We start from the raw sequence: 26,104 nt of genomic DNA on the forward strand, positions 1-26,104 counted from the left end.
ATATCTGTTCTTAGTTCTACATTTTTTGAATYGGGCATGCTTGTTTAAGATGGTGYYGAAAACACTTTTAAAGAACAACCAGGCGCATCCTCTACTGAACGGGATGAGGTCAATATCCTTCCATGATACCCAGGGCCAGGTCGATTAGAAAGGCCTGCTCGCTGAAGTGTTTTAGGGAGTGTTTGACAGTGATGAGGGGTGGTCGTTTGAATCGCAGGCCCATTGCGGATGCAGGCAATGAGACAGTGATCACTGAGATCCTGGTTGAAGACAGAAGAGGTGTATTTAGTGGGCAAGTTYGTCAGGATGATACCTATAAGGGTGCCCATGTTTACGGATTTAGGGTTGTACCTGGTAGGTTCCTTGATAGTTTGTGTGAGATTGAGGGCATCTAGCTTAGATTGTAGGATGGCTGGGGTGCTAAACATATCCCAGTTTAGGTCACCTAACAGTATGAACTCTGAAGATAGATGGGGGGCAATCAATTCACATATGGTGTCCAGGGCACAGCTGGGGCTGAGGGTGGTCTATAACAAGCAGCAACAGTGAGAGACTTATTTCTGGAAAGGTGGATTTTTAAAAGGAGAAGCTTGAACTGTTTGTGCACAGACCTGGATAGTATGACAGAACTCTGCAGGCTATCTCTGCAGTAGATTGCAACTCCGCCCCCTTTGGCAGTTCTATCTTGATGGAAAATGTTGTAGTTGGGGATGAAAATGTCAGAATTTTTGGTGGCCTTCCTAAACCAGGATTCAGACACGGCTAGGACATCAGGGTTGGCGGAGTGTGCTAAAGCAGTGAATAAAACACACTTAGGGAGGAGGCTTCTGATGTTAACGTGCATGAAACCAAGGCTTTTATGGTTACAGAAGTCAACAAATGAGAGCGCCTGGGGAATAGGTGTGAATCTGGGGGCTACAGGGCCTGGATTAACCTCTACATCACCAGAGGAACAGAGGAGGAGTYGGATAATGGTATGGCTGAAGGCTATAAGAACTGRTCGTCTAGTGTGTTGGGAACAGAGAATAAAAGGGGCAGATTTCTGGGCATGGTAGAATAGATTCAGGGGATAATGTACAGACAAGGGTATGGTAGGATGTGAGTACAGTGGGGGTAAACCTATGCATTGAGTGACGATGAGAGAGCTTGCATCTCTGGAGACACCAGCTAAGCCAGGTGAGGTCTCCCCATGTGTGGGGTGTTTGACAAAAGAGCAATCTAAGGCATGTTGAGCAGGACTAAGGGCTCTACAGTGAAATAAAACAATAACTAACCGAAACAGCYGAAGACAAGACATATTGACATAAGAGAGAGGCATGTGTAGCCGAGTGATCATAGGGTCCAATGAGCAGCAATAGGTGAGTCCGGGAGCCGTTCGGTAGTCGCTACTATGCTAGGCGAGCGGAGGCACAGCGTTCAMAAAGCTAGCGGGCCGTGGCTAGCAGATGGGTCTAAGGCAACATRGCAACGGAAAAGCCTCTTGAAACCACATCGGACGATTACGTCGGCAGACCAGTCGTGATGGATTGGCGGGGCTCCGTGTCGGKAATAAAGGGTCCAGGCCAATTGGCAAAAGAGGTATTGTAGRTCACGAATTAGCGGGTATACCTCTTCGGCTAGCCGGGAGATGGTTCTAGCTRGAGGCTAGCTCAAGGCTAACCGGTGCTTGCTTTGGGACAGAGGCGTTAGCCAGCAGTAGCCACTCGGTTGTAGCTAGCTAGCTGCGATGATTCGGTGTAATGGCCCAGAGCTTGCGGCAGGAATCCGGAGATGTGGTGGAAAAAAGCAGTCCGATATGCTCTGGGTTGATATTGGACTGCGCAGACTGACAGGTATTGACCGAGCTAAAGCTGGCTGGTGTCCGGGCTTAAGGTGAAGACCGCTAGCTGTGGCTAACAGTGACTACTAGCTAGTAGCTAGTTAGCTGGCTAGCTTCTGATGGAGGTTCCAGTTATTCTCGTACAAAAATAGCAGATCCGTACCACATTGGGTGAGGCGGGTTGCAGGAAAGTATATTTAGGTCATAGGTAGAAAGTGAAAAAAAACGATGAACTCCATTTTTACATGGGACAAGACTAACACACGTCCGACTGCTACGCCATCTTGGATACAAAGTTACCAGAACATTCGTTTGGTGGCGGAAAATGTTCACAAACACAATTTTTTTCAAACACAAACACTGTCCAGTTGTGCTGATGATTATACAATGTTTATATAAAACATTTGCSTCYCATTYCAAGAACATTACCAGTAGGGATGACTATTTTCCCCAAAATCTACCAAGTTTCAATCAGAAGTTCCCATTTAAAGCATTTAAAACCAAGATATGGTCACTATGCCAGGTTTCTCCCAAAATAAGATTGTCGCTGCACCACATTGCCGGCTTGACTGCACTATGTAAAYATTTCACAGCAAGTGAAACTGWTATTTAGTAACGATAGAGTWACTTTGATCGCCAATGACATTGTTGTGAAATGCGAAACAGGTCGTTCATCAATTCAGAGTGTTATGTTTCTCAATTAATTCAGCGCATTTKATCTCGACACAGAGCGCGCTCAGGACACACAGAGCTCACCCTGTGTAGGCTGAAGTGTTGTCGAATCATCCAACCTTTGTAACAGCAGTCAAACAAAAGTCAAATGACCAAAGTTGCTAAGCTTGCTAGATAACTGTCAAATGACAGAATATCTCAGATTTGGCAAAATCGAGTTGATGACTATACAGATAACAGATCAACTCATGAATAGCGTGGAGATAAAAAGAGGAAATGTTTTGAATATCTAGGCCTAAACGCTGTTTCCTCGTCTCCTCACTCCGCTGCCGKCTTCCCCCACCGCGTTGTTCTCAACAGCAGTTTAAATCAATATTGCCTACTGTTTTCTAGAAATTTTGCTTTTTTTGAGGTTCGAGCTCATTTCATTTCTGTGATATCAGACTAGGCCTYGGCTCAGGCTTCAGCTCACCAGGCTTGGGTCGAACCAGGATCGAATTTTCAGTTCTGATGAGAACTCTGAACTGCATTCAGTACTCTGTGTACAGTCTGGCAGTGTCAATTTTGCATGTGCTTTGATTTTATGGCGACTTTGTTTGAAGTAAATACACTAGGCTAAAGGGTTCCATCCGACAACCTGTTTGAATAATGTGCTATTTTGGTGTGTCCACCAGCTGCATTAAGTACTGCAGTGCATCTCCTCCTCATGGACTGCACCAGATTTGCCAGTTCTTGCTGTAAGATGTTACCCCACTCTTCCACCAAGGCACCTGAAAATTCCTGGACATTTCTGGGGGGAATGGCCCTAGCCATCACCCTCCGATCCAACATGTTCCAGACGTGCTCAATGGGATTGAGATCCGGGCTCTTCGTTGGCCATGGCAGAACACTGACATTCCTGTCTTGCAGGAAATCATGCACAGAACGAGCAGTATGGCTGGTGGCATTGTCATGCTGGAGGGTCATGTCAGGATGAGCCTGCAGGAAGGGTACCACATGAGGGAGGAGGATGTCTTCCCTGTAACGCAAAGCGTTGAGATCGCCTGCAATGACAACAACCTCAGTCCGATGATGCTGTTACACACCGCCCCAGACCATGACGGACCCTCCACCTCCAAATCGAACCCGCTCCAGAGTGCAGGCCTCGGTGTAACACTCATTCCTTCGARGATAAACGCAAATCCGACCATCACCCCTGGTGAGACAAATCTTCGACTCGTCAGTGAAGAGCACTTTTTGCCAGTCCTGTCTGATCCAGCAACGGTGGGTTTGTGCCCATAGGCAACGTTGTTCCCGGTGATGTCTGGTGAGYACCTGCCTTACAACAGGCCTACAAGCCCTCAGTCCAGCCTCTCTCAGCCTATTGCGGACAGTCTGAGCACTGATGGAGGAATTGTGCGTTCCTGGTGTAACTCACGCAGGTGTGATGTTTGGATGTACCGATCCTGTGCAGGTGTTGTTACACGTGGTCTGCCACTGCGAGGACGATCAGCTGTCCGTCCTGTCTCCCTGTAGCGCTGTCTTAGGCATCTCACAGTACGGACATTGCAATGTATTGCCCTGGCCACATCTGCAGTCCTCATACCTCCTTGCAACATGCCTAAGGCACGTTCACGCAGATGAGCAGGGACCCTGGGCATCTTTCTTTTGGTGTCAGTAGAAAGGCCTCTTTAGTGTCCTAAGTTTTCATAACGTCTATAAGCTGTTAGTGTCTTAACGACCGTTCCACAGGTGCATGTTCATTAATTGTTTATTGTTCATTGAACAAGCATTGGAAACCGTGTTTAAACCCTTTACAATGAAGATCTGTGAAGTTATTTGGATTTTTACAAATATTTATTTGAAAGACAGGGTCCTGAAAAAGGGAAGTTTTCTTTTTTTGCTGAGTTTAGATGTGCATGTGTATGTACAGGGCGGCAGGTAGCCTAGCAGTTAATCAAAAGGTTGCTGGTTTGAATCTCCAAGCCGACTAGGTGAAAAATAGGTTGATGTACCCTTGAGCTCATCGAGTACACCAACCCTGTTTTGCTCCTGTAAGTCGCTCAGGATAACAACGTCTGCTAAAAGACTCAAATAAAAATYTACCAAGACATATAGCCYTAGTTTGGATCATAATCTAAGGATTTTAGTACAAAGGGAAATCTACTAGAAACATTAGGATCCTGTTGGCGCAGCAGACCAAGTAGCCTACAAGGCTTGAAGATGGCAGTTTGTACATTCAAAAGTACTTAATTACCATTCTTTAAAATAGCTATAGCTATGTTAGGACAATACCCTAATAAAATATAATGATGTAAGAAGATTGAAATGCCGTTTGTTTAAACGTTTGGCGATTTCATATAATAATGTTACCTTACACATCAATATTAGCAGAACATTATTATGCATTATCACAGAAGTATGTTTTTAGAAAAATGATGGATCATCATGTCATAWCCTTACAGAATATCTTCATGAGACCATTGTAGGAATATTCCCTGCTAGTTGTTATGGGTGTTTTGAATAACATATCCATCAACATTAGCAGAACATTTAGTTGTGCCAGTATGTTCTAAGAACATTACCCGAACATTGTGTTATTACATTACCTGGAACCTAATGAGAACATTTGGGGAATGTTCTGTGGTGGTTGTCACAGATGTTGTGCACAACATTTTAGTGAACGTTAGGAGAACATTCCAAGGATATTTGACTTAAAACATGTCCTTTGTTAGATAAAACCCTAACTAGAACTTAATAGGAATCTACATAATATTCTGGGAATGTTCCCGGTTTGCTGGGAAGGTTCTAACGAAATTTCCATATCAACAATCGAAATGACTGAAAATGTGTCTTGTCAAAATGAAATTCTAGCTTGATAAATCAAATGCATTGAAAGGAATGCTGTATATTCTCATAATTCAACAGTACAACCCGCAGTGACAGCGATGTAGAAGTCACAGCAGAACCCCATGTCATTTACACTATTCTGCATGTACACAGCAGGCCAACAGACATGTGGGAGACGCATCCCTTGGTTCCACTTTCACACTGACACAAAATGTCATTCCCATTACGTCGACAAAGTAAATGTCCAAGATGTGTAAAAGTCTGGGTAAAAAGTATTAATTGGTAATGACGTTTCAGACAAGTGGACAGTCCTGTACTCACTGTTCGCCTGCCCGACAGTTAGCAGTAAGGGATATGGTGGTTGCCTGTCATGTCTTCTAGAGGTATGCTGCCTCTGTCTGGTCTAAACTTTCATTATGGTTGGCGTTCCTCTCTTCGAACCCTCCAAACAGAGCCTTACATTATTCCAACTTGGAATATTATTTGAGGTGCAGTATAGTCCATTTGTCAGGTTGTTTTTGCTAGCTAGCTTCGAGTTTGATCAGTTCAAGGGACGTGAGCMCCAAATTATGTAGCTTACCCCAGGCAATACCCACACAACATGTTTAGGCAATACTTATGCGCAAAATTTGAAATCGGCTCAATGCAATAAATGATGCTACTTCAAGCTAGGCAAAGCAGCGACGCATATACTGACCCTGTCCATTAACAGTGACTGGAGTCAGGAATGGCCGCAGCGTCAACTATTTGAATGGATTTGAATGGCTAGAAAGGAAGGCAAGAACACCCTGGTGCAGTTCCTGAGGTTTTGATGCAGTTTCAGCACATTTTTCAATTTTGAGCATAAAAGCACCATAATCATTAAGAAAAAACATTAGATACAAWTATATATATATATAAAAAAAATTGTTGTCTTTTAATTGGCTTTTCATAACATTTTTTGTTTTCTAAATTAGATTATCATAGGGTAAGCACTGCCTACCCTGATTGCACGTCACTGTGCTACGCAAAATGATGTAGTGGGTGCTGTCCAACAATCGGATGCAATCTCACTCCGGAGTGTCAGAACATTGATGTCTGATGAGCGAAAGTAAAATATGCAGTCATGCTCCTCGGCAAACCTGGCATCACTGAAAACCAGTCAAGTAAAAAATGGTTTGCACAGTCGTACTAGAACACCCCCAACACATCTGTTAAAATGGCCAATAAGCAAACTAAACTGTCAGTGGTGTGTGTGTTTGAAGAGACTAGCTTCCAGGTATTATCCTCTGTGTTGACTCACAGTATAGTAGGCTGTCCGAAGGTCACAACTGTTTGTCTACACTTCACACGCCTCACTGGAGATAGGTTTTCAGTCTTTCAGGCAGGATGTGATGATAAGCTTGAGGAAGTAACTTCCATTCATTTGGTCTCAATCTCATCATGTGTACAAAATGTTTTTAGATTTAATTGCCACACACTCTCTAGTAGTAAACCTGATCCGGCTAAAAGGAAGGCAACTGCCGTCCATTCCCCAAGTGATTAATTTAGCCTTCATGTAACCCCTTATGCTGGCATTGCTGACAGTTGATCCCCAATAATAAGGTCAGTCACTAAAAGATAAGAGCAGAGAGTCAAGCCTTGATTTGCTGTAGTCGGGTATTGGTTCCCTAAACATGGCTGCCTCCATAGAAATAGAATTACTAGAATGGAAATTGCCTTTCAAGTCACTGGGTCTGTAATGGGTGAACTGGTGGCCATATTGAGTGCACCCATAGGTGTTCCAGTTGAATTGCCATGGTCTGTGGAGCTTTCCCATTCTAGCAAATTATATTTCTATGGCTGCCACTGTCTCTGTGGCTGCAACTTCAGTGCCACTGCTTGATTAAGCTATCAGTGCTGGAAATCTACAGTACCGGGAGAGAATACAGTACAGCAGCCAATCAGTGTCTACATCATGGACAGGTCACAGGGTTTGTTGAACATACTCCAACATACGCTCCATTGCGTAATGATGATGGTGTTGGAGAGGTCCACCCTTCATGTTCCTTCCCCCTCCTCCCTCAACCCCTTTCTGTACTGTAGGCTACCACACGCTGTCATATGTTTCCACTGGACAGAGTCCCACTTCCATGATGTGCTCTGTTTGTCCAGGTCTGTAGCGTGTAGCCGCAATTGACACTACAACCTCAAATTCAAACAAAATCTCTTCATATGTACCAAGTAATTGCCCCATATTAATGTCTACACAAATCAAATATTCAGACAAATATTTAAAGTGCACAATGAGGAAATATGTTTTTTTTTTAATTAGCCGGTACTAGTCTCATTGTAATCAGTCAACAATTACCTTGTGACTTCAAAGCAAACATCAACCAGAGATCAAACAGACTACCCCAAAATGACCTACCACAGAGTGCGTAACATTATGTCATAATAATGCCATGCTCTGTCTCCTGTCCTACAGCCAGTCCTCTACCCACTACGCCAACACGACCTGTCAGTACCACAGTGTGTAACGTCATGTTCTCTCTTCCATCTCACAGCCCAGCGTTCTGCCCATGAGTTGCCCATGGTGGATAAACAAGACATGGACAGCTGTTCTGTCCTGGGAGGTCAGCAGATGATTCTGACGGGACAGAACTTCAGCTCCGACTCCAAGGTCATCTTTATGGAGAAAACCCATGGTGAGTATTACTCAATATGAGTCAACACCTCTGGGGGTGGAAGTGGATGATGGTGGCATGGACCATATTCTATATAATGTCCCACCTCATCTATTAAAAATGTTACGTTTATTTTACTAGAGTGAAATGTTTGCCGGTATTCTTCTGACCGTTGTTAGATTCTGTTGAGAAAAAAAACACTCATACAATACGTGCCAGTAGCATTGAAAACGTTTTGGGAATTTTCCATTGGAAAACTGTGGGAATGTGGAAAACTTTACATAGGAATATATGGGTATTTATTCACTTTTTACCTTTTTGCAAGTATTTACCCTCATAAACCAGCCATGATAATCAGATGTAGACAGTTATTACCCATGCCGATTTAGAGGCAATTTACTTTACAGCCCTATATTATTATTATTACTCTGGTTGATCATGCCTCCACAAATTTCGCTCACTAGTGCCACAGCACCACCATGTTGCGTTTTAGCTATGAATAATTTGCATGATCCATCAGATAAGACAGCAGCCTCACTCTCCTGTGCCCTCTCCTTCCTCGCCTGTTATCCATGCGTTATGTTATCATTATGCTGTTTCTTTTGTTGTGCGTGGAATAGGACCTCTGTTAAGGAATAGGACCTAGCGGAATATGACCTAGCGGTTAAGAGCGTTAGGCCAGTAACCGAAAGATCGCTGGTTCAAATCCCCGAGCCGGCAAGGTGAGCAAGGCAGTTAACCAATCCAAGATGGCGTAGKAGTGTAGACGTGTATTTTTTAGTGCTCTCGTGCACATTGTATTTTTTCGTACTTCTTGTATATATATATATWTTTTTTTTCTATCTCTTTTCGATTTTCAATTCGATTATACCTTCCGGTAACCTACCTCACCCAATGTGGTACGGAATCGCTATCATTTTTTATCTTTGGAACACATCCACGAACCCCCAGTAGCTAACCAGCTACAAGCTACCAGCTACAAGCTACTTAGCCATTTTTAACCGATGCTAGCAGCTTTTACCGTTGGAACTGTGGAACACATTCAAGAACCCCCAGTAGCTAACCAGCTACAAGCTACCAGCTACAAGCTACTTAGCCATTTTTAACCGATGCTAGCAGCTTTTACTTTCGGCACAGACACCAGCCGTGTTATTAGCCTGGATATTACTCACCAATTTAACAGCATCGGACTGTCTCTCGACAACAACGCCGGATCCCTGCCGTAATCCCTGAGCCACTACTTCTGATCCTCACAGCTAGCCTGCAGCTAACGCAGCTAGCACAMCTAGTGCCACTGCTACGAAGCTAGCATCAGTTAGCAAACACAATTCTACAATCACAACCTCTCTCTCGCCATCCGGCCTGGATTCTCTGTCGACACGTCCACATCTGGTCTGCAGACGAATACCCCATCCGCTGTACCCTCAACCGGCCTCCGTCTGAGCAGACCCCCTTCGTCTGAGCAGACTCACCCCCCCGGGCTACTAACTTTAAACACCGCGTGCTAGCTTAGCGGCGACTTCCCTGCTCCATCTACGGCTGCCCCCTGGACACTATGATCACCTGGCTACATAGCTGATGCCTGCTAGCGTCAAGATATATTCGCATCACATTTCTGATTTACATTGTGTTTTATCTGTCGGCCTCTGCCTGTTACCTCAAGGCTCTGTTTAGTTTATATCCGACCCTCTGCTCTGCCTGTCGTCGCCATTTTTCTTACCGCTGTTGCTGTGTTAGCTGACTAGCTGCTGTTATCTCAACCCCTTGTTGTTTAGCTAGCTCTCCAATCGAAGATCCTCTAGCACAATCCAACACTTATACATGCTCTTTTACTGTATGTCGTCTGCGCAAAAGATAGTATCGTATTGTAATATGTTGTTCAGGCCTAGTTATTCATTAGTTATCATTGATTTGGATTTTGCAACATGCAGACACCCGTCAAGTTCACTCTCCCACCTCATAGATACCCCACTTCGCTCCCACACTTCCCCACATGCGGTGACCTCACCCTATGAGACCAGCATCATCCAGATCGATACTAACCTCTACTTATCATCATCTCAGTGCCTCGGCTTGCCTCGCTTGTAGTTCTTTCCGTCCCACCATACACCCTGTCTGCACATATGCCCAAGGATCTAAATTCATACCACGGACCAATAAATCTGCCTCTCTTTTATTGCCCTCTTGTCTCCAACGCCTGCGTAAGCTGCACGACCATGTTAATTGAATAAGCCTTTAAGGCCGCACACCTCATCCTACTACTCCTCCTGTCTCTACTCGCGAAGTATTAGTGGAGAGTTAACCTTAGCCCTGCCATAGTCCCCAGGCACCCCTCAGTATCTGCTTGACTCTTTAGTGTATCGAAAAAGCCTTGGCCTCATTTGCATGTCAACATCAGGAAGCTCCTCCTCGCCTATAGTTTGTCTTACTCACTCCGCTGATTAGCACACTCTGCCAACCCTGATGTCTTGCCGTGTCCTGAATTCCTGGCCTTGGGGCGCACCAAAAATTCATGCAGTTTCCACAACCCAACCTAATAAACACTTTCCGTCAAGAAAGTATATCTCTCTATATATAGGAGGAGTTTGCAATCCTAACTGCCAGAGCATAGACCTGCAAAAATGATATCTTTGCTCCAACTTTCCAAGTCATGCCCAAACAGCGAATCATTTTAGAAATACTAAATTGTAAAGAAATTATCTCTCACTAATATGGTCTACTCCATTGCTACCTGGTGTACCCCCCTCAGCTGAGCCCCACGGACTGAGCCTTCTGGACACCATTAGAGTGAATATGATCCGCCCCCATCTAGCTTCAGAAGTTTGTTCATGTTAGGTGACATACTGGTAGGATATGTCTTTAACACCCCGCTCCGTAACTCTAACATAGATGCCCTAATCAGACTTCAATTCACAAATCATTCAAGGACCTCCGAGGTACAACCTAAATCCAGATCAGGCAATGGGCCACCCTTAATAAGACCATCTGATGCCTGAAGGACCTGCGCCTACCAAATACACCGCTGCTGTCTTCAATTAAAATCTCAAGCGGATCACAAATACTGCCTACATCATGTCTCTGTATTGCGACTACGCTGCGGTAAGTCCCCGGTCAAACGACCACCCCCTATCATCACTATCAAACGCTCCTAAAAACACTTCGCGAGCAGGCCTTTCTAATCGACCTCGGCCCCGTGGTAACCTGGAGCAGGATATTGACCTCATCCCGTTCAGTTGAGGATGCCTGGTTCATTCTTTAAAAAGTTTCTTCCTCACCATATTAGAACAGCATGCCCGCTATCAAAAAATGCAGAACTTTATAGACTGTTATTTAGGCCCTTGGTTTCACTTCCAGAACCTATTTTGCCTTCATTTCGAACCTAGCGCACAAAAACATCCCTGCTGAACTGCTTATAATTAAGCAGTCGGAAGAGTCCTCATTCGCGATATTCTGCAAATTGTCAGAAGCGCAGGAACCAATACACGCATCTAGTCAGGAAAGCCAAAGGCAGCTTTTCTCAAGCAGAAATTTTGCATCCTGCGGTAGCTCTAACTCCAAAAAGTTCCTGGGGATACTGTAAAGTCCACATGTTTTGAGAACAACGAGGCACCTGGCCTCGCCGGCTGCCACTGCACTGAGTAGGTTAACCGACGGTGACCACCGCGGGCGATAAATCACGTTTTATGGATTCGAATGACGTTCAACAGCAGTTGCTCAAATGGCTGGCCCATGTCTTCCTGCCCTAGCGCGACTCCACTACCTTTGAGCCAACAGCCCCCCCCCCCCCCCCCCCCCCCCCCCCGCTGCTACTCGCCCAAGCCTCCCCAGCTTCTCCTTACCCAAGATCCAAGGGATAGCAGCAGTTCTGAAAAAGAGCTGGAAAACCGTGGACCCATAACAAATCAGCTGGGCTTGACAATCTGGACCCCCTATTTACTGCAAGACTGTCGCCGCCATATGTCAGCACACCACCTGATCTATACAGCCCCTGTCTCAACCTCTCCATTGTATCATGCTGAGATGCCCCAAGATTGGAAAAGCTTGCCGCCAGGTTCATGCCCCCCTCTTCAAGGGGGAGACACCCTGGACCCAAACTGCTGGTGACAGACCTATAATCCATTCCTTGCCCTGCCTATTCTGAAGGAGATCATTTTCGGATAAAGCTCAATGTTCAACAAATCAGGATTCGCCTGAGCATCTCAAAATCTCCACCAGTTTCAACGCTGTTCTCCGTCTGGTGCAATGGGCGGCCGGGTTGGTTCCGAGGCGGGTCACCCGTAGTGTTAGCATCCTCATTCTATCGGGGGCTCTTCAATCGTTCTTCCCATTGTCATCTAAATTATTATCGCATTAACCTTACACAACTCTGTCTCCGAGTGATGTGGATGGGTTGGGGCAAATTCTGATAATAGAAGACGGAGTAACTGCTTTGCCTGCGCTAGTCATAATTTTCTATCGACCTGGCATAAGAGCCTTTCGACTCTCGTCCCTTATCGTACCATATTTCTTATTGGGCAGAACTCTCAGTAGCCTCCGGTTTTTCTAATGCTGTCCCTTCGCCGCTATTCACCAAAAACCTCACAACTTTGCAGACAATGTAATGTTCCTGTGCGTTCACCATCTGTGAAGGCAATAAGGCTGTCTCACCCTGGTCCTGCGTAATTCTATAGGGTAACCAACAAGGATTCCAAATTCTCGGCCGGACTCTTTTCTCTGTATAATATCAATGATAGCTCCTTCTCTGTGCTGTTCTTTGCTGCGGTGCTGACCTTTCCTGGCTGATCCGTGCCTCTCGCCAGGAGCACCATTCTTGTATACTTCTGGCCGTGTTGCGCTTTGGAGGCACCTTAAATGTGTTTAATCTCTACCCTGCCAAACAGCTTCAGATTGGACCCCATTCAAAAACACTCTTCCGTGGGCCTCCAACTCTCTTAACGATGTGTTCATGGTAAAACCCAAATGGGCCTATGCGTTGTCATTGAGCAGCCCTTATAGGTGTGGGGCTGCCGACCGCCTAGGAGCGGCGGGGGAGGAAGCCCCTAAAGGGCTTGCTCATTTTGGCTAGTTCCTGACAATCAGCACTCACCACCACTGGACGGGGGTTCATCGCAACCGTGACATATAGTGGATCTATTATATATCGCGGGTCGTAGAGGGGATCGTCCGCGGCCGGAACTGCAAACTCTCCTTCCAGACTCATATCACACAATCTCCAATCCAAAATCAGATCTAGAGTCGGCTTTCTATTTCGCAACAGAGCCTCCTTCACTCACGCCGCCAAACTCACACCTAGTGAACTGACTATCCACCGATCCTCGACTTCGGCGATGTTCTCTACAAAATGGCTTCCTACTTACTCAGCAAACTGGATGCAGTTTATCACAGTGCCATCCGTTTTGTGTACTAAAGCACCTTATTCGACCCACCACTGCGACCTGTATGCCCTTGTCGGCTGGCCCTCGCTACATGTTCGCCGTATCGACCCACTGGCTCCAGGTCATCTACAAGGCTATGCTAGGTCCTGGTCAGTCCCTGGATGGGAGACCAGATGCTGCTGGAAGTGGTGTTGGAGGGCCATTAGGAGGCACTCTTTCCTCTGGTCTAAACAAAGATCCCAATTCCCCAGGGCAGTGATTGGGGACACTGCTCTGTGTAGGGTGCCGTCTTCGGATGGGACGTTAAACGGGTGTCCTGACTCTCTGAGGTCATTAAAAGATCCCATGGCACTTATTGTAAGAGTAGGGGTGTTAACCCGGTGTCCTGGCTAAATTCCCAATCTGGCCCTCAACCATCACGCGTCAACTAATAATCCCAGTTTACAATTGGCTCATTCATCCCCCTCCTCTCTCCCCTGTAACTATTCCCAAGTCGTTGCTGCAAATGAGAACGTGTTTCTCAGTCAACTTACCTGGTAAATAACGGATAAATAAGGTAAAGTGCCGCCTTATCTCAGTACTGGTCACGATGGCTACACCCACCCGTAGCACGCGCTCTAGCAGGTGTACTCACTGATCATCCCTAAAGCCAAAACCTAATTTGGACGCCTTTCCTTCCAGTTCTCTGCTGCCTGCGACTGGACGAATTGCAAAAATCTCTGAAGTTGAGACTTTTATCTCCCTCAACAACTTTAAACATCTGCTATCCGAGCAGCTAACCGATCGCTGCAGCTGTACATAGTCCCCGGTATATAGCCCACCCAATTTCCTACCTCACCCTCCCACTACTGCTTTTATTCCTTTTCTGCTTTTTTTGCACAGCACCTATCTCTACTTGCACATGATCATCTGCATGATTTACCACTCCAGTGTGAAATCTTGCTGAAATTTGATTTATCTGATTTATTGCCTACCTCCTCATGCCTTTTGCACACATTGTATATAGATTCTCTTTTTTTCTTTTTTTCTACCATGTTATTGACTTGTTTATTGTTTACTCCATGTGTAACTCTGTGTTGTTGTCTGTTCACACTGCTATGCTTTATCTTGGCCAGGTCGCAGTTGCAAATGAGAACTTGTTCTCAACTAGCCTACCTGGTTAAATAAAGGTGAAATAAAAAAATAAAAAAATAAATAACCCCCAACAACAACTGCTCCCTGGGCGCCGATGACGTGGGCGTCGATTAAGGCAGCCCCCCGTACATCTCTGATTCAGAGGGGTTGGGTTAAATGCGGAAGACACATTTCGGTTGAATGCGTTCAGTTGTGCAACTGACTACGTATTCCCTTTCCCTACACAAAACTGTAGACGAGCTTCAAATACCTCAGTACGTTAGGGGGATTTTTTTTTTTACTAGTGTGTGTACTACTGCATTCTTATTGGTCTGCTCTATCCAGTCATACTTAGGCCTTGTGACACAATTATTTAACTTGTACATTGGAATGGCAGAATCACCATTACAAGATAGTCTCAGATATTGCTGTATTAATCATTGTGATTGAGTAATAGTGACAAAGGCCACCATACTTTCTATCTGTCATTTGAATCCTGACCTTTCCTTCTCACCCACCGCTCAGGTATTTGCATAACATTCCAATTCCTTCTGATACTAAACAGTGCCAACCCTTTTAGGATAAGAAGCTTATCACAGCAAGATAGGTTTTATTGTAGGTTTATTTTTGAACTTCACACAATTATTTAACAAGCTTACTAAAGTATTAGTATATTGTGAAGATTGTTAATCTGCTTCATTGACAGCTTACAGGATTGTATGCTGAGGAGATGTACTTTGTTATAGTTGTCAGTCACAGTTTTCAGTACAGTCTTTGTTGTCCTGCTCTCTGTCGCAACTRCTAAATACAGACTGTCTGTGTAGTGAGGGATATATAATTTTGGWCACCTCATTGCACCTCAATATCCTCAATACTGAGTCCAGAGAGAAGAGTGGTCCTCATTGATCCATCTACAGCACTTACGGCAGCTACTTGGTTTACCTTGGCATTCGTCACCCAAACACTAACCATAACACCAGCTCTTATAAAGCCAGATGCACAACCTAGGGACTATTCTAATGTAACTATTTATTCCTGGTTAGCTGTTATGTTATGTTTATGTTATATATAGCTAGGCCATCCAGGCTTTGTTTATAACCTTCCATAAATCAGATCTAGGTTTTTATTTATGGTCCTTTAGTTGTTGTTGTTAATAGCCCGCAGAAGTCTCTGGACTGCATGGGACGGCAGAAGAGTAACCTAGTGTTTAGATGCTTTATCTGTTACTAGTCTGTTAGCATAATGGTTGTGACTCATTACATCCATGGCCTGTCTGAGGGCTGAGTATGGGGAGCTTTGAGACATGGGCTTTCCGGGGGCTGAGTGTGGGGAGCTATGATACGTGGGCTCTCTAGGGGGCTGCTTCAGCTAGAACTTGGACCTTGTCTGTCCAGGTTTTTTTTTTCATCAAGGCTTTCCTGCTGTCGGGTTATGACACACTGCACTAATGGCTAGTATTGGAGACGGACATAAAAAAGTAGATCTACGTAGAAGAGGGATTGCCTTTGTTTTGGAGAGGTTCTCTATGTGACCCAGAGTTCTGGAACAGTAAGACTGTGAAATCCCTTTGAATGGGACACAACTGGCTCTGGCCTTCTCTGGCTCTAGGAGACACGCGCATGCATGCACACACACACACACGTGCACACAGCACCCAGGTACACCACACACACACACACACACACACACACACACACACACACAGCTGTGGCTCCTCTGGCTCCATCTCATGGACGTGGCTCCACGAGGGGAGGAGAGGGTTCCATAAGACATTATTTGAAGGTCCGGAATAAACCATTTATAAGGCATTAATAAATTGTTACTCATGAACCATTTACTAATCATTCGTAAAGTATTTTTGCAGTCCCTAATCTAAAGTGAGTGCTATTTATACTATAAATGTTTTGAGTGACTAGTGTCAATTCTCACAAAAATGAGGGTGTAATGATTAATAAATGGTGAGCAAACGGTTTGTAAATGTCTTATAAATGGTTTATTATGGACCCTTAACATAAAGTGTTACCGAGGATTCCCACAGTCAAGCCAAGCTGGGCCTCTTCAACTCTTTCTGGCTGCCTCCATTCCTAATTACCAGAGAAAAAAGAAAGGACAAGGGGTATCCCGTAGAGTAGTTTTGGAACAAAACGCAAACAAATGTAAAACGCCAAGAAAGCAACAGTCATCACCTGTCGTTACTCTGTACTGAAACGGAGCGAGTTGATCATAAAACAAAAGAAAAATAAAATAAAGAAAACTTGGCAAGATGTATGGAATCCCCCTTTCTCCTTCTGACTCATTTCAGACATATGCGTTTAATTTGCAGTCTGACATAAAGGTTTCCCACATAGCATTAAACAGATATCCGGCTGCTAAATACTGGACTTCTTTCCTTTTGAGAAAATGCTTAAGCTGTTTAATTTTAATAGAGAGCAAATCTAGTTGAAATGTCTAAAATGTTGATAACAAAAAAAAAATGGGGTTATTTGTGTGTTTCGGTTGACATTTTGTCAGTTTGTTATCTTGCTTTTGAAAGTTTATGATCATCAATGACAAGAAGTCATCAGCAGCGTAATTTCTAACACCTGAGTTGTTGATCTATACTCTTTTTCCAGTTAACTGTAAATGACTGCAATATGATGTAATAACATTAAATGATACAGCTAAATGCAGATAGCAGCAACAATACCTGTGTTGTGATTTACCCAGCACATCAAAAATGTTCAACACATTAATGTTACGTTATTGAGCAAGACCTAATCTTGAGGTATCAAGTAATGCCCTACAGCGCATCTTCAAGACCCGGAATTATAATCTTATACTCTGCAAAAATTCAATCTGAGTTCATGATTTATTTTTCTATCTTGGGAAAGGGCCATAGAAAATCTTTACAAGGTAAAGAAGAAAATAACATCTCTGAACTTTCCCATATTTTGGTATTTGTTTCATTATTCCATTGTTAACACAGTCTCAAAAGATATGTAACTTTCAAAACACAGAAATCATCCCTGTATGATGCATTTTGCATCATATGATTCTGCGTTTTGCATCATATAATGTTACATTTATCATACGGGGATGCTTTCTGTATTTTGAAAGTTACGTATCTTGAAAACTTGATAGTCCCGCCCTGGCCATAGAGAGGCTTTTATTCTCTGTTATGGTTAGGCCAGGGTGTGACTAGGGTGGGCATTCTCGTTTCTTTATTTCTAGGTTTTTCTGTTTCTATGTTTTGGCCGGGTATGGTTCTCAATCAGGTACAGCTGTCTATCGTTGTCTCTGATTGGGAATCATACTTAGGTAGCCTTTTTCCCTTTTGATATTGTGGATAGTTGACTTTGTTAGTGGCACTATAGCCCTCGTAAGCTTCACGGTTGTTTCTTTGATTCTTGTTTTGTTGGCGACATTCTAAATAAAAGAAAATGTACGCTCACCACGCTGTACCTTGGTCCGGTCATTTCCACCTAGACGACGGCCGTGACAGAACTACCCACCACCAAAGGACCAAGCAGCGTGGCCAGGAGAGGCAGCCCCCAATGTTTTTTATTTTGGGGGGGGACACATGAGACGGTCGGCGGAGCCGAGGTTGGAAGCAGAGACAGTTAAGGAGTTGATGGAGAGATTGGAGGAGAGAGTTAGGAGAGAGCTGCTGTGTTGGTGCAGGAGGCATGACATTTGCCCTACGGAGCATGTCCTCAGGTTAATGTCACCTGAGTCAGCTCTCCATACTTGTCCTGAGGTGCGTGCTAGCCGTCTGGTGAAGACTGTGCCAGCCCCACGCACCGGGCCTCCTGTGCGCCTCCCCAGCCCTGTACGTCTTGTGCCAGCTCTACGCTCCAGACCTCCAGGGCGCCTCCACAGCCCGGTGAGTCTTGCGCCGGCTCTGCGCACTGTGTCTCCTGTGCTTTGTGACAGCCCGGTTCCAGGCTCCGTACGTGCCGGGCTAAAGTGGGCATTCAGCCTGGAAGAGTGGTGCCAGGGATACGCACCAGATCTCCAGTGCTCCCCCACAGCCCGGTTCATCCTGTGCCTCCTCCAAGGACCAGGCCTCCAGTAGGTCTCCCCAGCCTGGTGAGTCCTATGCCTGCGCCACAGGCCAGTCCGGGGCCCGCAGCGAGGGTCCCCAGTCCGGGGCCCGCAGCGAGGGTCCGGGGCCCGCAACGAGGGTCCCCAGTCCGGGGCCCGCAACGAGGGTCCCCAGTCCGGGGTCGGCGGCGAGGGTCCCCGCACCAGAGGCGCCGCCAAGTGGGGGGAACCAGAGGCGGAGGGGGGTCTACGTCCTGCACCAGAGCCGCCGCCGTTTTATTCTCTGTTTTGGTTAGGCCAGGGTGTGACTAGGGTGGGCATTCTAGTTTCTTTATTTCTAGGTTTTTCTGTTTCTATGTTTTGGTTCTCAATCAGGGACAGCTGTCTATTGTTGTCTCTGATTGTGAATCATACTTAGGTAGCCTTTTTCCCTTATGTTATTGTGGGTAGTTGACTTTGTTAGTGGCACTATAGCTCTCGTAAGCTTCACGGTCGTTTCTTTGTTTCTTGTTTTGTTGGCGACTTTCTAAATACAAGAAAATGTATGTTCACCACGCTGCACCTTGGTCCTGTCATTTCCACCTAGARGACGGCCGTGACAGAAAATCGATAGAAATCTGAATTAAATAACCTTCTTAGACTCAATAACCCTGAAGCAACTATCAGCAGACAAAAAAGAATCACAAAAAATAGAAATCCCCCAAATGAAATATTAAACATTGGTAAAACATTTGCGCAGAGAAAATCTCCAGGTATGGATGGCTTTCCCATAGAATTGTATTTGACATTCTGGGAAAAAGTAGCACCCCTATTTACTCAAATGACAACACACGTCACTCAATTAAGTGCTTCCGAGTTCCATGTATCAAAGAGTTATTTCAGTTGTATTAAAACCAGGAAAATCTGTGGAGTCCCCTGTAGATTACAAGACCCATATGTTTAATAATACATTTAGACAATTACACAATAACAAAACTCATAAGTAACAGAATGGCAAAAGTCTTACCAGACTTGATACAAACAGGGTTTATTAAAATGTATTCCCTATAATACAATACGCAAAAAAACAAGATGTAGATTTTTCACTTATGGCTGTTGATGCCTAAAAGGCTTTAGACCGTCTTGTATGGCCTTTTCTATTACAATCTTTGGAAGCATTCAACTTTCCAACTGAAATAATACATTTCATAAAAAATATTATATAAATATCCTAAAGCAAAAATAAATAAATAATAATACATCATCTGCTGAAATTGCTTTAGAAAGGGGCACGAGACAGGGATGTCCTTTCTCCCTCCTCCTGTTTGTAAAGGACCCAAACATAACAGGTATCAGTATTGGTAAACACAATGACTAATTTTGAAAGTCATTTTGAAAATAACTTGTTAAAAATATTTTCAGAATACTCAAATATTAGGATATAAAATGAACGTGAAAAAAATGAAATAATGGCAATAGGAAAAATAATAACTCATGATCTACAGCAATCCTTTAAGTGGACCACAAAAAATATGAAATACTTAGGATGCTTAATAAGTGACAACAAATATATAAAGATAATTAAATGGAGCAATCTTCCCAGAAACCTGAATAAAACTCTTTAGAATGGCATGCGTAACAAAGTATTTATTTGGTAATACCAATTACCCCACCAAATACATTCTTTTAAAAAGTATACTTGGCCATAAGACTTTATATGGGCAAATAAAACGCATAGAATAAATAGGAACGTTTTACATGTCCCTAAGTCTGAGGATGGTTTAAACCTTCCAGACTTGGAATTGAATCAACTCACCACCCAAAAGTTTTACTTGAATGTTATTGTTAAATGCAGTAAAGAGGAACAATGGAGAGGACCTATTGGAGATGTGCATGCTCCTCCCCAGAATCTTTTCACATGTCTGTTTTGAAAGGATGGAGTTAAGAACATGAACAACTTCATAGTTAAGAATCCCTTCATACCCAGACAGGTTTGGCCTATTTTTGATCACCAGTGCGTCAACCATCAACCATTGGACCAAAGCTCTCCGGCAGTGTGCCTTTTTAGAATAGACTTTTCTTAACCTCTAAAATAATTCCAATATTGCTTGACACAGAGTAAATATGTGATTTTATGTATGATTTCTTACAATATATTCTGGGAAATATAGGTTCAGGTAATGGTTTTACTTCATGATAAATCTGTAGCTGTCTCTGGCTGTAGGTGAGCAGAGTGGTGAAAGAGGAAGTGGTGAGAGTAGATAGGAGAATCTTTGTGTCACATAGAGTATATAACTCCTCTTGCGTGTTAATCATATGGCCTATGAGTTAGTGGCAGGCAGACAGTGATGTGAAGGTTGAAACCAGGCATTGTGTTCTGAGTCAAAGGGGAGAATCCTCTCCCACGCTGGCTTAACCTGCCAAAGAGACAATAGAGCTCATGAATTCACTATAAACACACGGAAACATCTGAGATATACATTTTTGCTGGMTAGAATTCATTTTAATTGGTTTTCAACTTAGCATGTTTGCAATTAATCAAAAGCAGAGTAGCAATTGCACACATTTTCTGGTTTTAGATAACCTCTCCCTGTACTGTGTTCCTGTTTTTGCTATGTCCAACAGGGTGTTGTAATTCACCCTGAAATATGTATATGACCTGAAACAACCCTTCCCTTCTGTCTCTGCAGATGGACAGCAGATTTGGGAGATGGAGGCAACTGTAGACAAAGATAAATGTCAGCCTGTAAGTATCAGTACTTTCACAGATGGCCCACTTCTCGATGTCTGAAAAAGTGGTCAAAACAAGCCACTGATTATAATGTGTGGATTGTTTGTTCGCTTTTTTAAATAACATTTTTAAAATAATAATGTCATACTTTGTCACCAATTTCATTGTTTTCACATCTACAGTGGTTATACTCTGAATACAATTTATAATAATAATGTGACAGATTAATATGAAATGAAAATTATGTCATTTTACAGAGTCTGCTGTTTGTTGAGATCCCCTCCTATCGCGACCTGTCCATCTGCCATTCCGCCAAAGTGAACTTCTATGTCATCAACGGAAAGAGGAAGCGCAGCCAGCCTCAGCACTTCACATTCACTCCACTGGCAGGTATGGAACCGTAAGCATCAGCAATAAGGAGGCAATACCCATCATGTGACTGTGATGGTCTGAGAGAACTGTGTGCTTATTTTGGGGTGCTTCTGTGAAAGAGTAATACAATTATGTAGGAATGATATCAAGTCACATGTTATTCCATGTCATTAATATGTCACTAAGATATATGATTGGTGTAGTAGATTATAGTTACTTTAAGCAGTATGACTTAACCCCCACTCATATCTCTGTTGTCTTCCGTCTCTCCCACAGTCCCGTCCATTAAAACAGAGCCTGTGGATGACTATCCTTTCTCCATGACCCAGATTATGGGTGTGTCCCCCCAGTCCTACTACCACCACAGCCCTGGGTCCCGTGGGATCATCCAACCAGACAACGGCCTGGTCTCCAGCATGGCCTCCTGCCAGCAGGTCCGCTCCGGGCTCCCCACCCCCGTCCCAGACACCTGCTTCCAGCAGCAGAGCCCAGCCATTGTGTACTCCCGTGGGGGCAAGAGTCTGAGCGGCAGTCCCGGGGGGCTCTACCAGCAAACTGGGGGGATGCGGGTGATGCCCGACACACACCGTTCCGTCCTGGTCCACACGGGCTCCCCAGCCCAGTCGTCCCCGCTGGGGGCCCAGCAGCATGGAGGGGGCCAGGGCCAGCACCCCTCCATCATCCAGTTCTCCCCCAACAACCAACACCTGCTCCGGGGAAGCGACCCTCCACCTCTCCAGCCTGACAACCATCAGCACATCATCTACTGTGATGGCTACCCTCAGCAGTCTGGAGCCCAAGCTCACTCCCCTATCTCGGCCCACTCCCCCCAACATTACCCCACCACAGTGATCCAGCAGCAGCCCTATGTGCCCAAGGCGGTGCCCAAGGGCAGGTCTTCCCCTGGTGGGATGGAGGCCCAGAGATGCCCCCCTGGAGAGGAMCAGAGAGCCAGCCTCCCTGGAGGACGGGTCACAGTCAAGGAGGAGAACCTGGATCAAATGTACCTTGATGACGGTGAGTGTAAGTTAGTGCCAGGCTTTTATACATCAATATAATTAATGCTCTTGAATGATGCATGGTGGTGTAACATCCATGCGATTTTGTTATTTGCCTTCTCTGCAAAGTTCCTCTGTCTAGGGTCTGTGTTCTTTTCCCCATCTTAATCTTTTCTTTTTATTGACCAGTCTGAGAGATGGCTTTTTCTTTGGAACTCTGCCTAGAAGGCCAGCATCCCAGAGTCGCCTCTTCACTGTTAACGTTGAGACTGGTATTTTGCGGGTACTATTTAATGAAGCTGCCAGTTGAGGACTTGTGAGGTGTCTGTTTCTCAAACTAGACACTCTAATGTACTTGTTCTCTTGCTCAGTTGTGCACCGGCGCCTCCCACTCCTCTTTCTATTCTGGTTAGAGCCAGTCTGTGCTGTTCTGTGATGGGAGTAGTACACAGCGTTGTACGTGATCTTCAGTTTCTTAGCAATTTCTCGCATGGAATAGCCTTTATTTCTCAGAACAAGAATAGACTGATGAGATTCATAAGAAAGGTCTTTGTTTCTGGCCATTTTGAGCCTGTAATCGAACCCACAAATGCTGATGCTCCAGATAGAAGTAGTCTAAAGAAGGACAGTTTTATTGCTTCTTTAATCAGAACAACAGTTTTCAGCTGTGCTAGCATATTTGCAAAAAGGTTTTCTAATAATCAATCAATTAGCCAAACTTGGATAAGCTAATACAACGTGCCATTGGAACACAGGAGTGATGGTTGCTGATAATGGGTCTCTGTGCGCCTATGTAGATATTCCATAACAAATCTGCCGTTTCCAGCTACAATAGTCATTTACAACATTAACAATGTCCACACTGTATTTCTGATCAATTTGATGTTTTGTTAATGGACAAAATGTGCTTTTCTTTCAAAAACAAGGACATTTCTAAGTGACCCCAAACTTTTGAACTGTAGTGTATATATTTATTTTGCAGGCTGTACCATATGATATGAAGTGGATGACGTTGTACACAATTGTGCACATTTTTCTGAGACGCGCTTTGGCTCGTGACCTCTACTTTTAAAACTACTGGCTGAAATGATACAAAACCTCTGTAGCGTACATTTTTTTTAAATAAAAAGACTATAGAATGGGCCAGAAACAGGGTTGACTGTAACAGGGTTGAATGGAAGCTTGTTGTGTGCAACAGGGAGGTTCACACAAAAAAAATTGTTAAAACATTTCTAGTCTACAGTACCAGTCAAAAGATTGGACACACCTACTCATTCCAGGGTTTTTCTTAATTTTTTACTAGTTTCTACATTGTAGAATAATAGTGAAGACATCAAAACTATGAAATAACACATATGTGACCGACTGCCTTGATTCGGTCTTATGTAGCAATATTTGAAATGGTATCTTTTACATTGGATAAAAGCAGATACACAGAGCTACAAAATGGTATATAATACACTGCATTTGAGGAACAATGGGAAAGTAATTCTGATTTGAAAGTTGATAAACTTGTAACTTCACTTTAGAGAAAATAGCCTTTGAATGTTTTGGTACCTACTGGAGAGCGCTTCTTTGTCTACACCCGTTCAGCATTGTTCACACCCTCTTAAGCTTTAGCCCCAACCATCTCTTTAAGGGTTGATCTGAGCATTCTATCATAACAARAACAGTCAAGCACCCAAGCTAACTGGCTAACATTAGCTACATTGCTTGCTACTTCCAAACACAAATGAGAGAACAGCTCACTGACCATTTTACTCACCCAAGCAGAGCTGGATGTTTTTATGTATAACCAGAATGTTGGTGAGTGTAACTGTGCTGCTGGCAACAATTTACGCTTTTTTCCAACATTTACCGACACCGGCCATATTCAACGGGTGTTGAGCGTTCGTAAATTTGTCAGTTATTTTGCACTCTGGCATACTCAGACGAGAGTGCTCTGAAATCGGAGTAGATAGCCAGTGCGAATTTACCAGCTACGTCTATCAACAGTTGTTGCAGTGACATTCTATTGAAATGGTTACTTGCATAGTGGAGTCTTTTGTTAAGACATGTAGCTAGCCAGCTAGGTAAACAATGAACCATAATCCCAACTCATGACGTTACTACCCTGCATGAATCTGCAGGTAGCTAACCAACCAGGTTCAATGTTAGCTAGCTAACATTAGGCTATAACTAGCAAAGCAAATGGCTCTTAGATACAAATAATAAGATCATACATGTAACGTTAGCTAGCGACCCAGCCAGCTGACGTTAGCTAACAGTACACTTTAACTTGAAATGAAAACGACTTTCTGTCAAAATTAGAAACGTCTACCCGTATACATCATATATGCATGCTTCTCCCTTTCATGGATGCCATGGTTGCCCTTAGATTGAAGATGTAATCCGGAGACAGGTGTTTTCTCCTTCTCCTTAGCTATCATACTCTAATTCCAATGATTTCAAAACGCGGTCCTCAAGAAAGTGGAGAGCAACACTTATTACACGTACTACATAATACATTTTGTTTTACGCCACGTCAGACAGGATTACCTACACATACTGACCAGCTCAAATAGACAGAAGCATGCTATATGGCAGACCAATCCGAACTCATCTCTCGGCATGTCCATCCCACTCATTAGCCCAGCCAATCATGGCTAGCGGGAAGGTTGCCCACTTTTTCTGTGGCTAAACCAAATAGGCTCGTAATTTAACAATTTTATTCGTATTTACAGATGGCATACACGTCTGTTATTAAGATACATGAAAGTTCACATGTTCCAGAAGGCATTTCTGCCTAAACACATTTTGATTTTAAAAAGTTTACATTAAAATGGCTCTCCTGTGAAGTAGTGACCCGCGACATACGCCTAGTTTCCTGAAACGAGTCACATATGGAATCATGTAGTAACCAAAAAATTGTTAAACAAAGATTCTTCAAAGTAGCCACCCTTTGCCTTGATGACAGCTTTGCACACTTGTCATTCCCTCAACCAGCTTCATGAGGTAGTCACCTGGAATGCATTTCAATTAACAGTTGTGCCTTGTTAAATGTGAATTTGTGGAATTTATTTATTTCTTAATGTGTTTGAGCCAATCAATTGTGTTGTGACAAGGTACGGGTGGTATTCAGAAGATAGCCCTATTTGGTAAAAGACCATGTCCATATTATGGCAAGAACAGCTCAAATAAGTAAAGAGAAATGACAGTGCATCATTACTTTAAGAAATGAAGGTCAGTTAATCCGGAACATTTCAAGAACTTTCAAAGGTTCTTCAAGTGCAGTCGCAAAAACCATCAAGTGCTATGATGAAACTGGCTCTCATGTGGACCACCACATGAAAGGAAGACCCAGAGTTACCTCTGCTGCAGAGGATAAGTTRATTAGAGTTACCTGCCTCAGAAATTGCAGCCCAAATAAATGCTTCACAGAGTTACAGATACATTACAGATAAGTAACAGATACATCTCAACATCAACTGTTCAGAGGAGACGGCGTYAATCAGACCTTCATGGTCAAATTGCTGCAAAGAAACCACTACTGAAGGACACCAATAATA

At 43.9% G+C, this 26,104-nt stretch overlaps 1 protein-coding gene across 1 annotated transcript in view; it reads left to right on the forward strand.

Moving 5' to 3' along the window:
* LOC111976218 (nuclear factor of activated T-cells, cytoplasmic 2-like) overlaps positions 1-26,104 on the forward strand; it is a 59,343-nt gene that overhangs the window by 16,013 nt on the left and 17,226 nt on the right. The window contains exons 6-9 of the mRNA XM_024004965.3: positions 7,846-7,986; positions 21,146-21,201; positions 21,444-21,576; positions 21,835-22,575. Of these exons, the coding sequence (XP_023860733.1) occupies positions 7,846-7,986; positions 21,146-21,201; positions 21,444-21,576; positions 21,835-22,575 (1,071 nt within the window). The remainder of the gene's footprint in view (positions 1-7,845; positions 7,987-21,145; positions 21,202-21,443; positions 21,577-21,834; positions 22,576-26,104) is intronic.

This window comes from Salvelinus sp. IW2-2015, linkage group LG17, assembly GCF_002910315.2.
Source record: "Salvelinus sp. IW2-2015 linkage group LG17, ASM291031v2, whole genome shotgun sequence".
NCBI lineage: Eukaryota > Metazoa > Chordata > Actinopteri > Salmoniformes > Salmonidae > Salvelinus > Salvelinus sp. IW2-2015.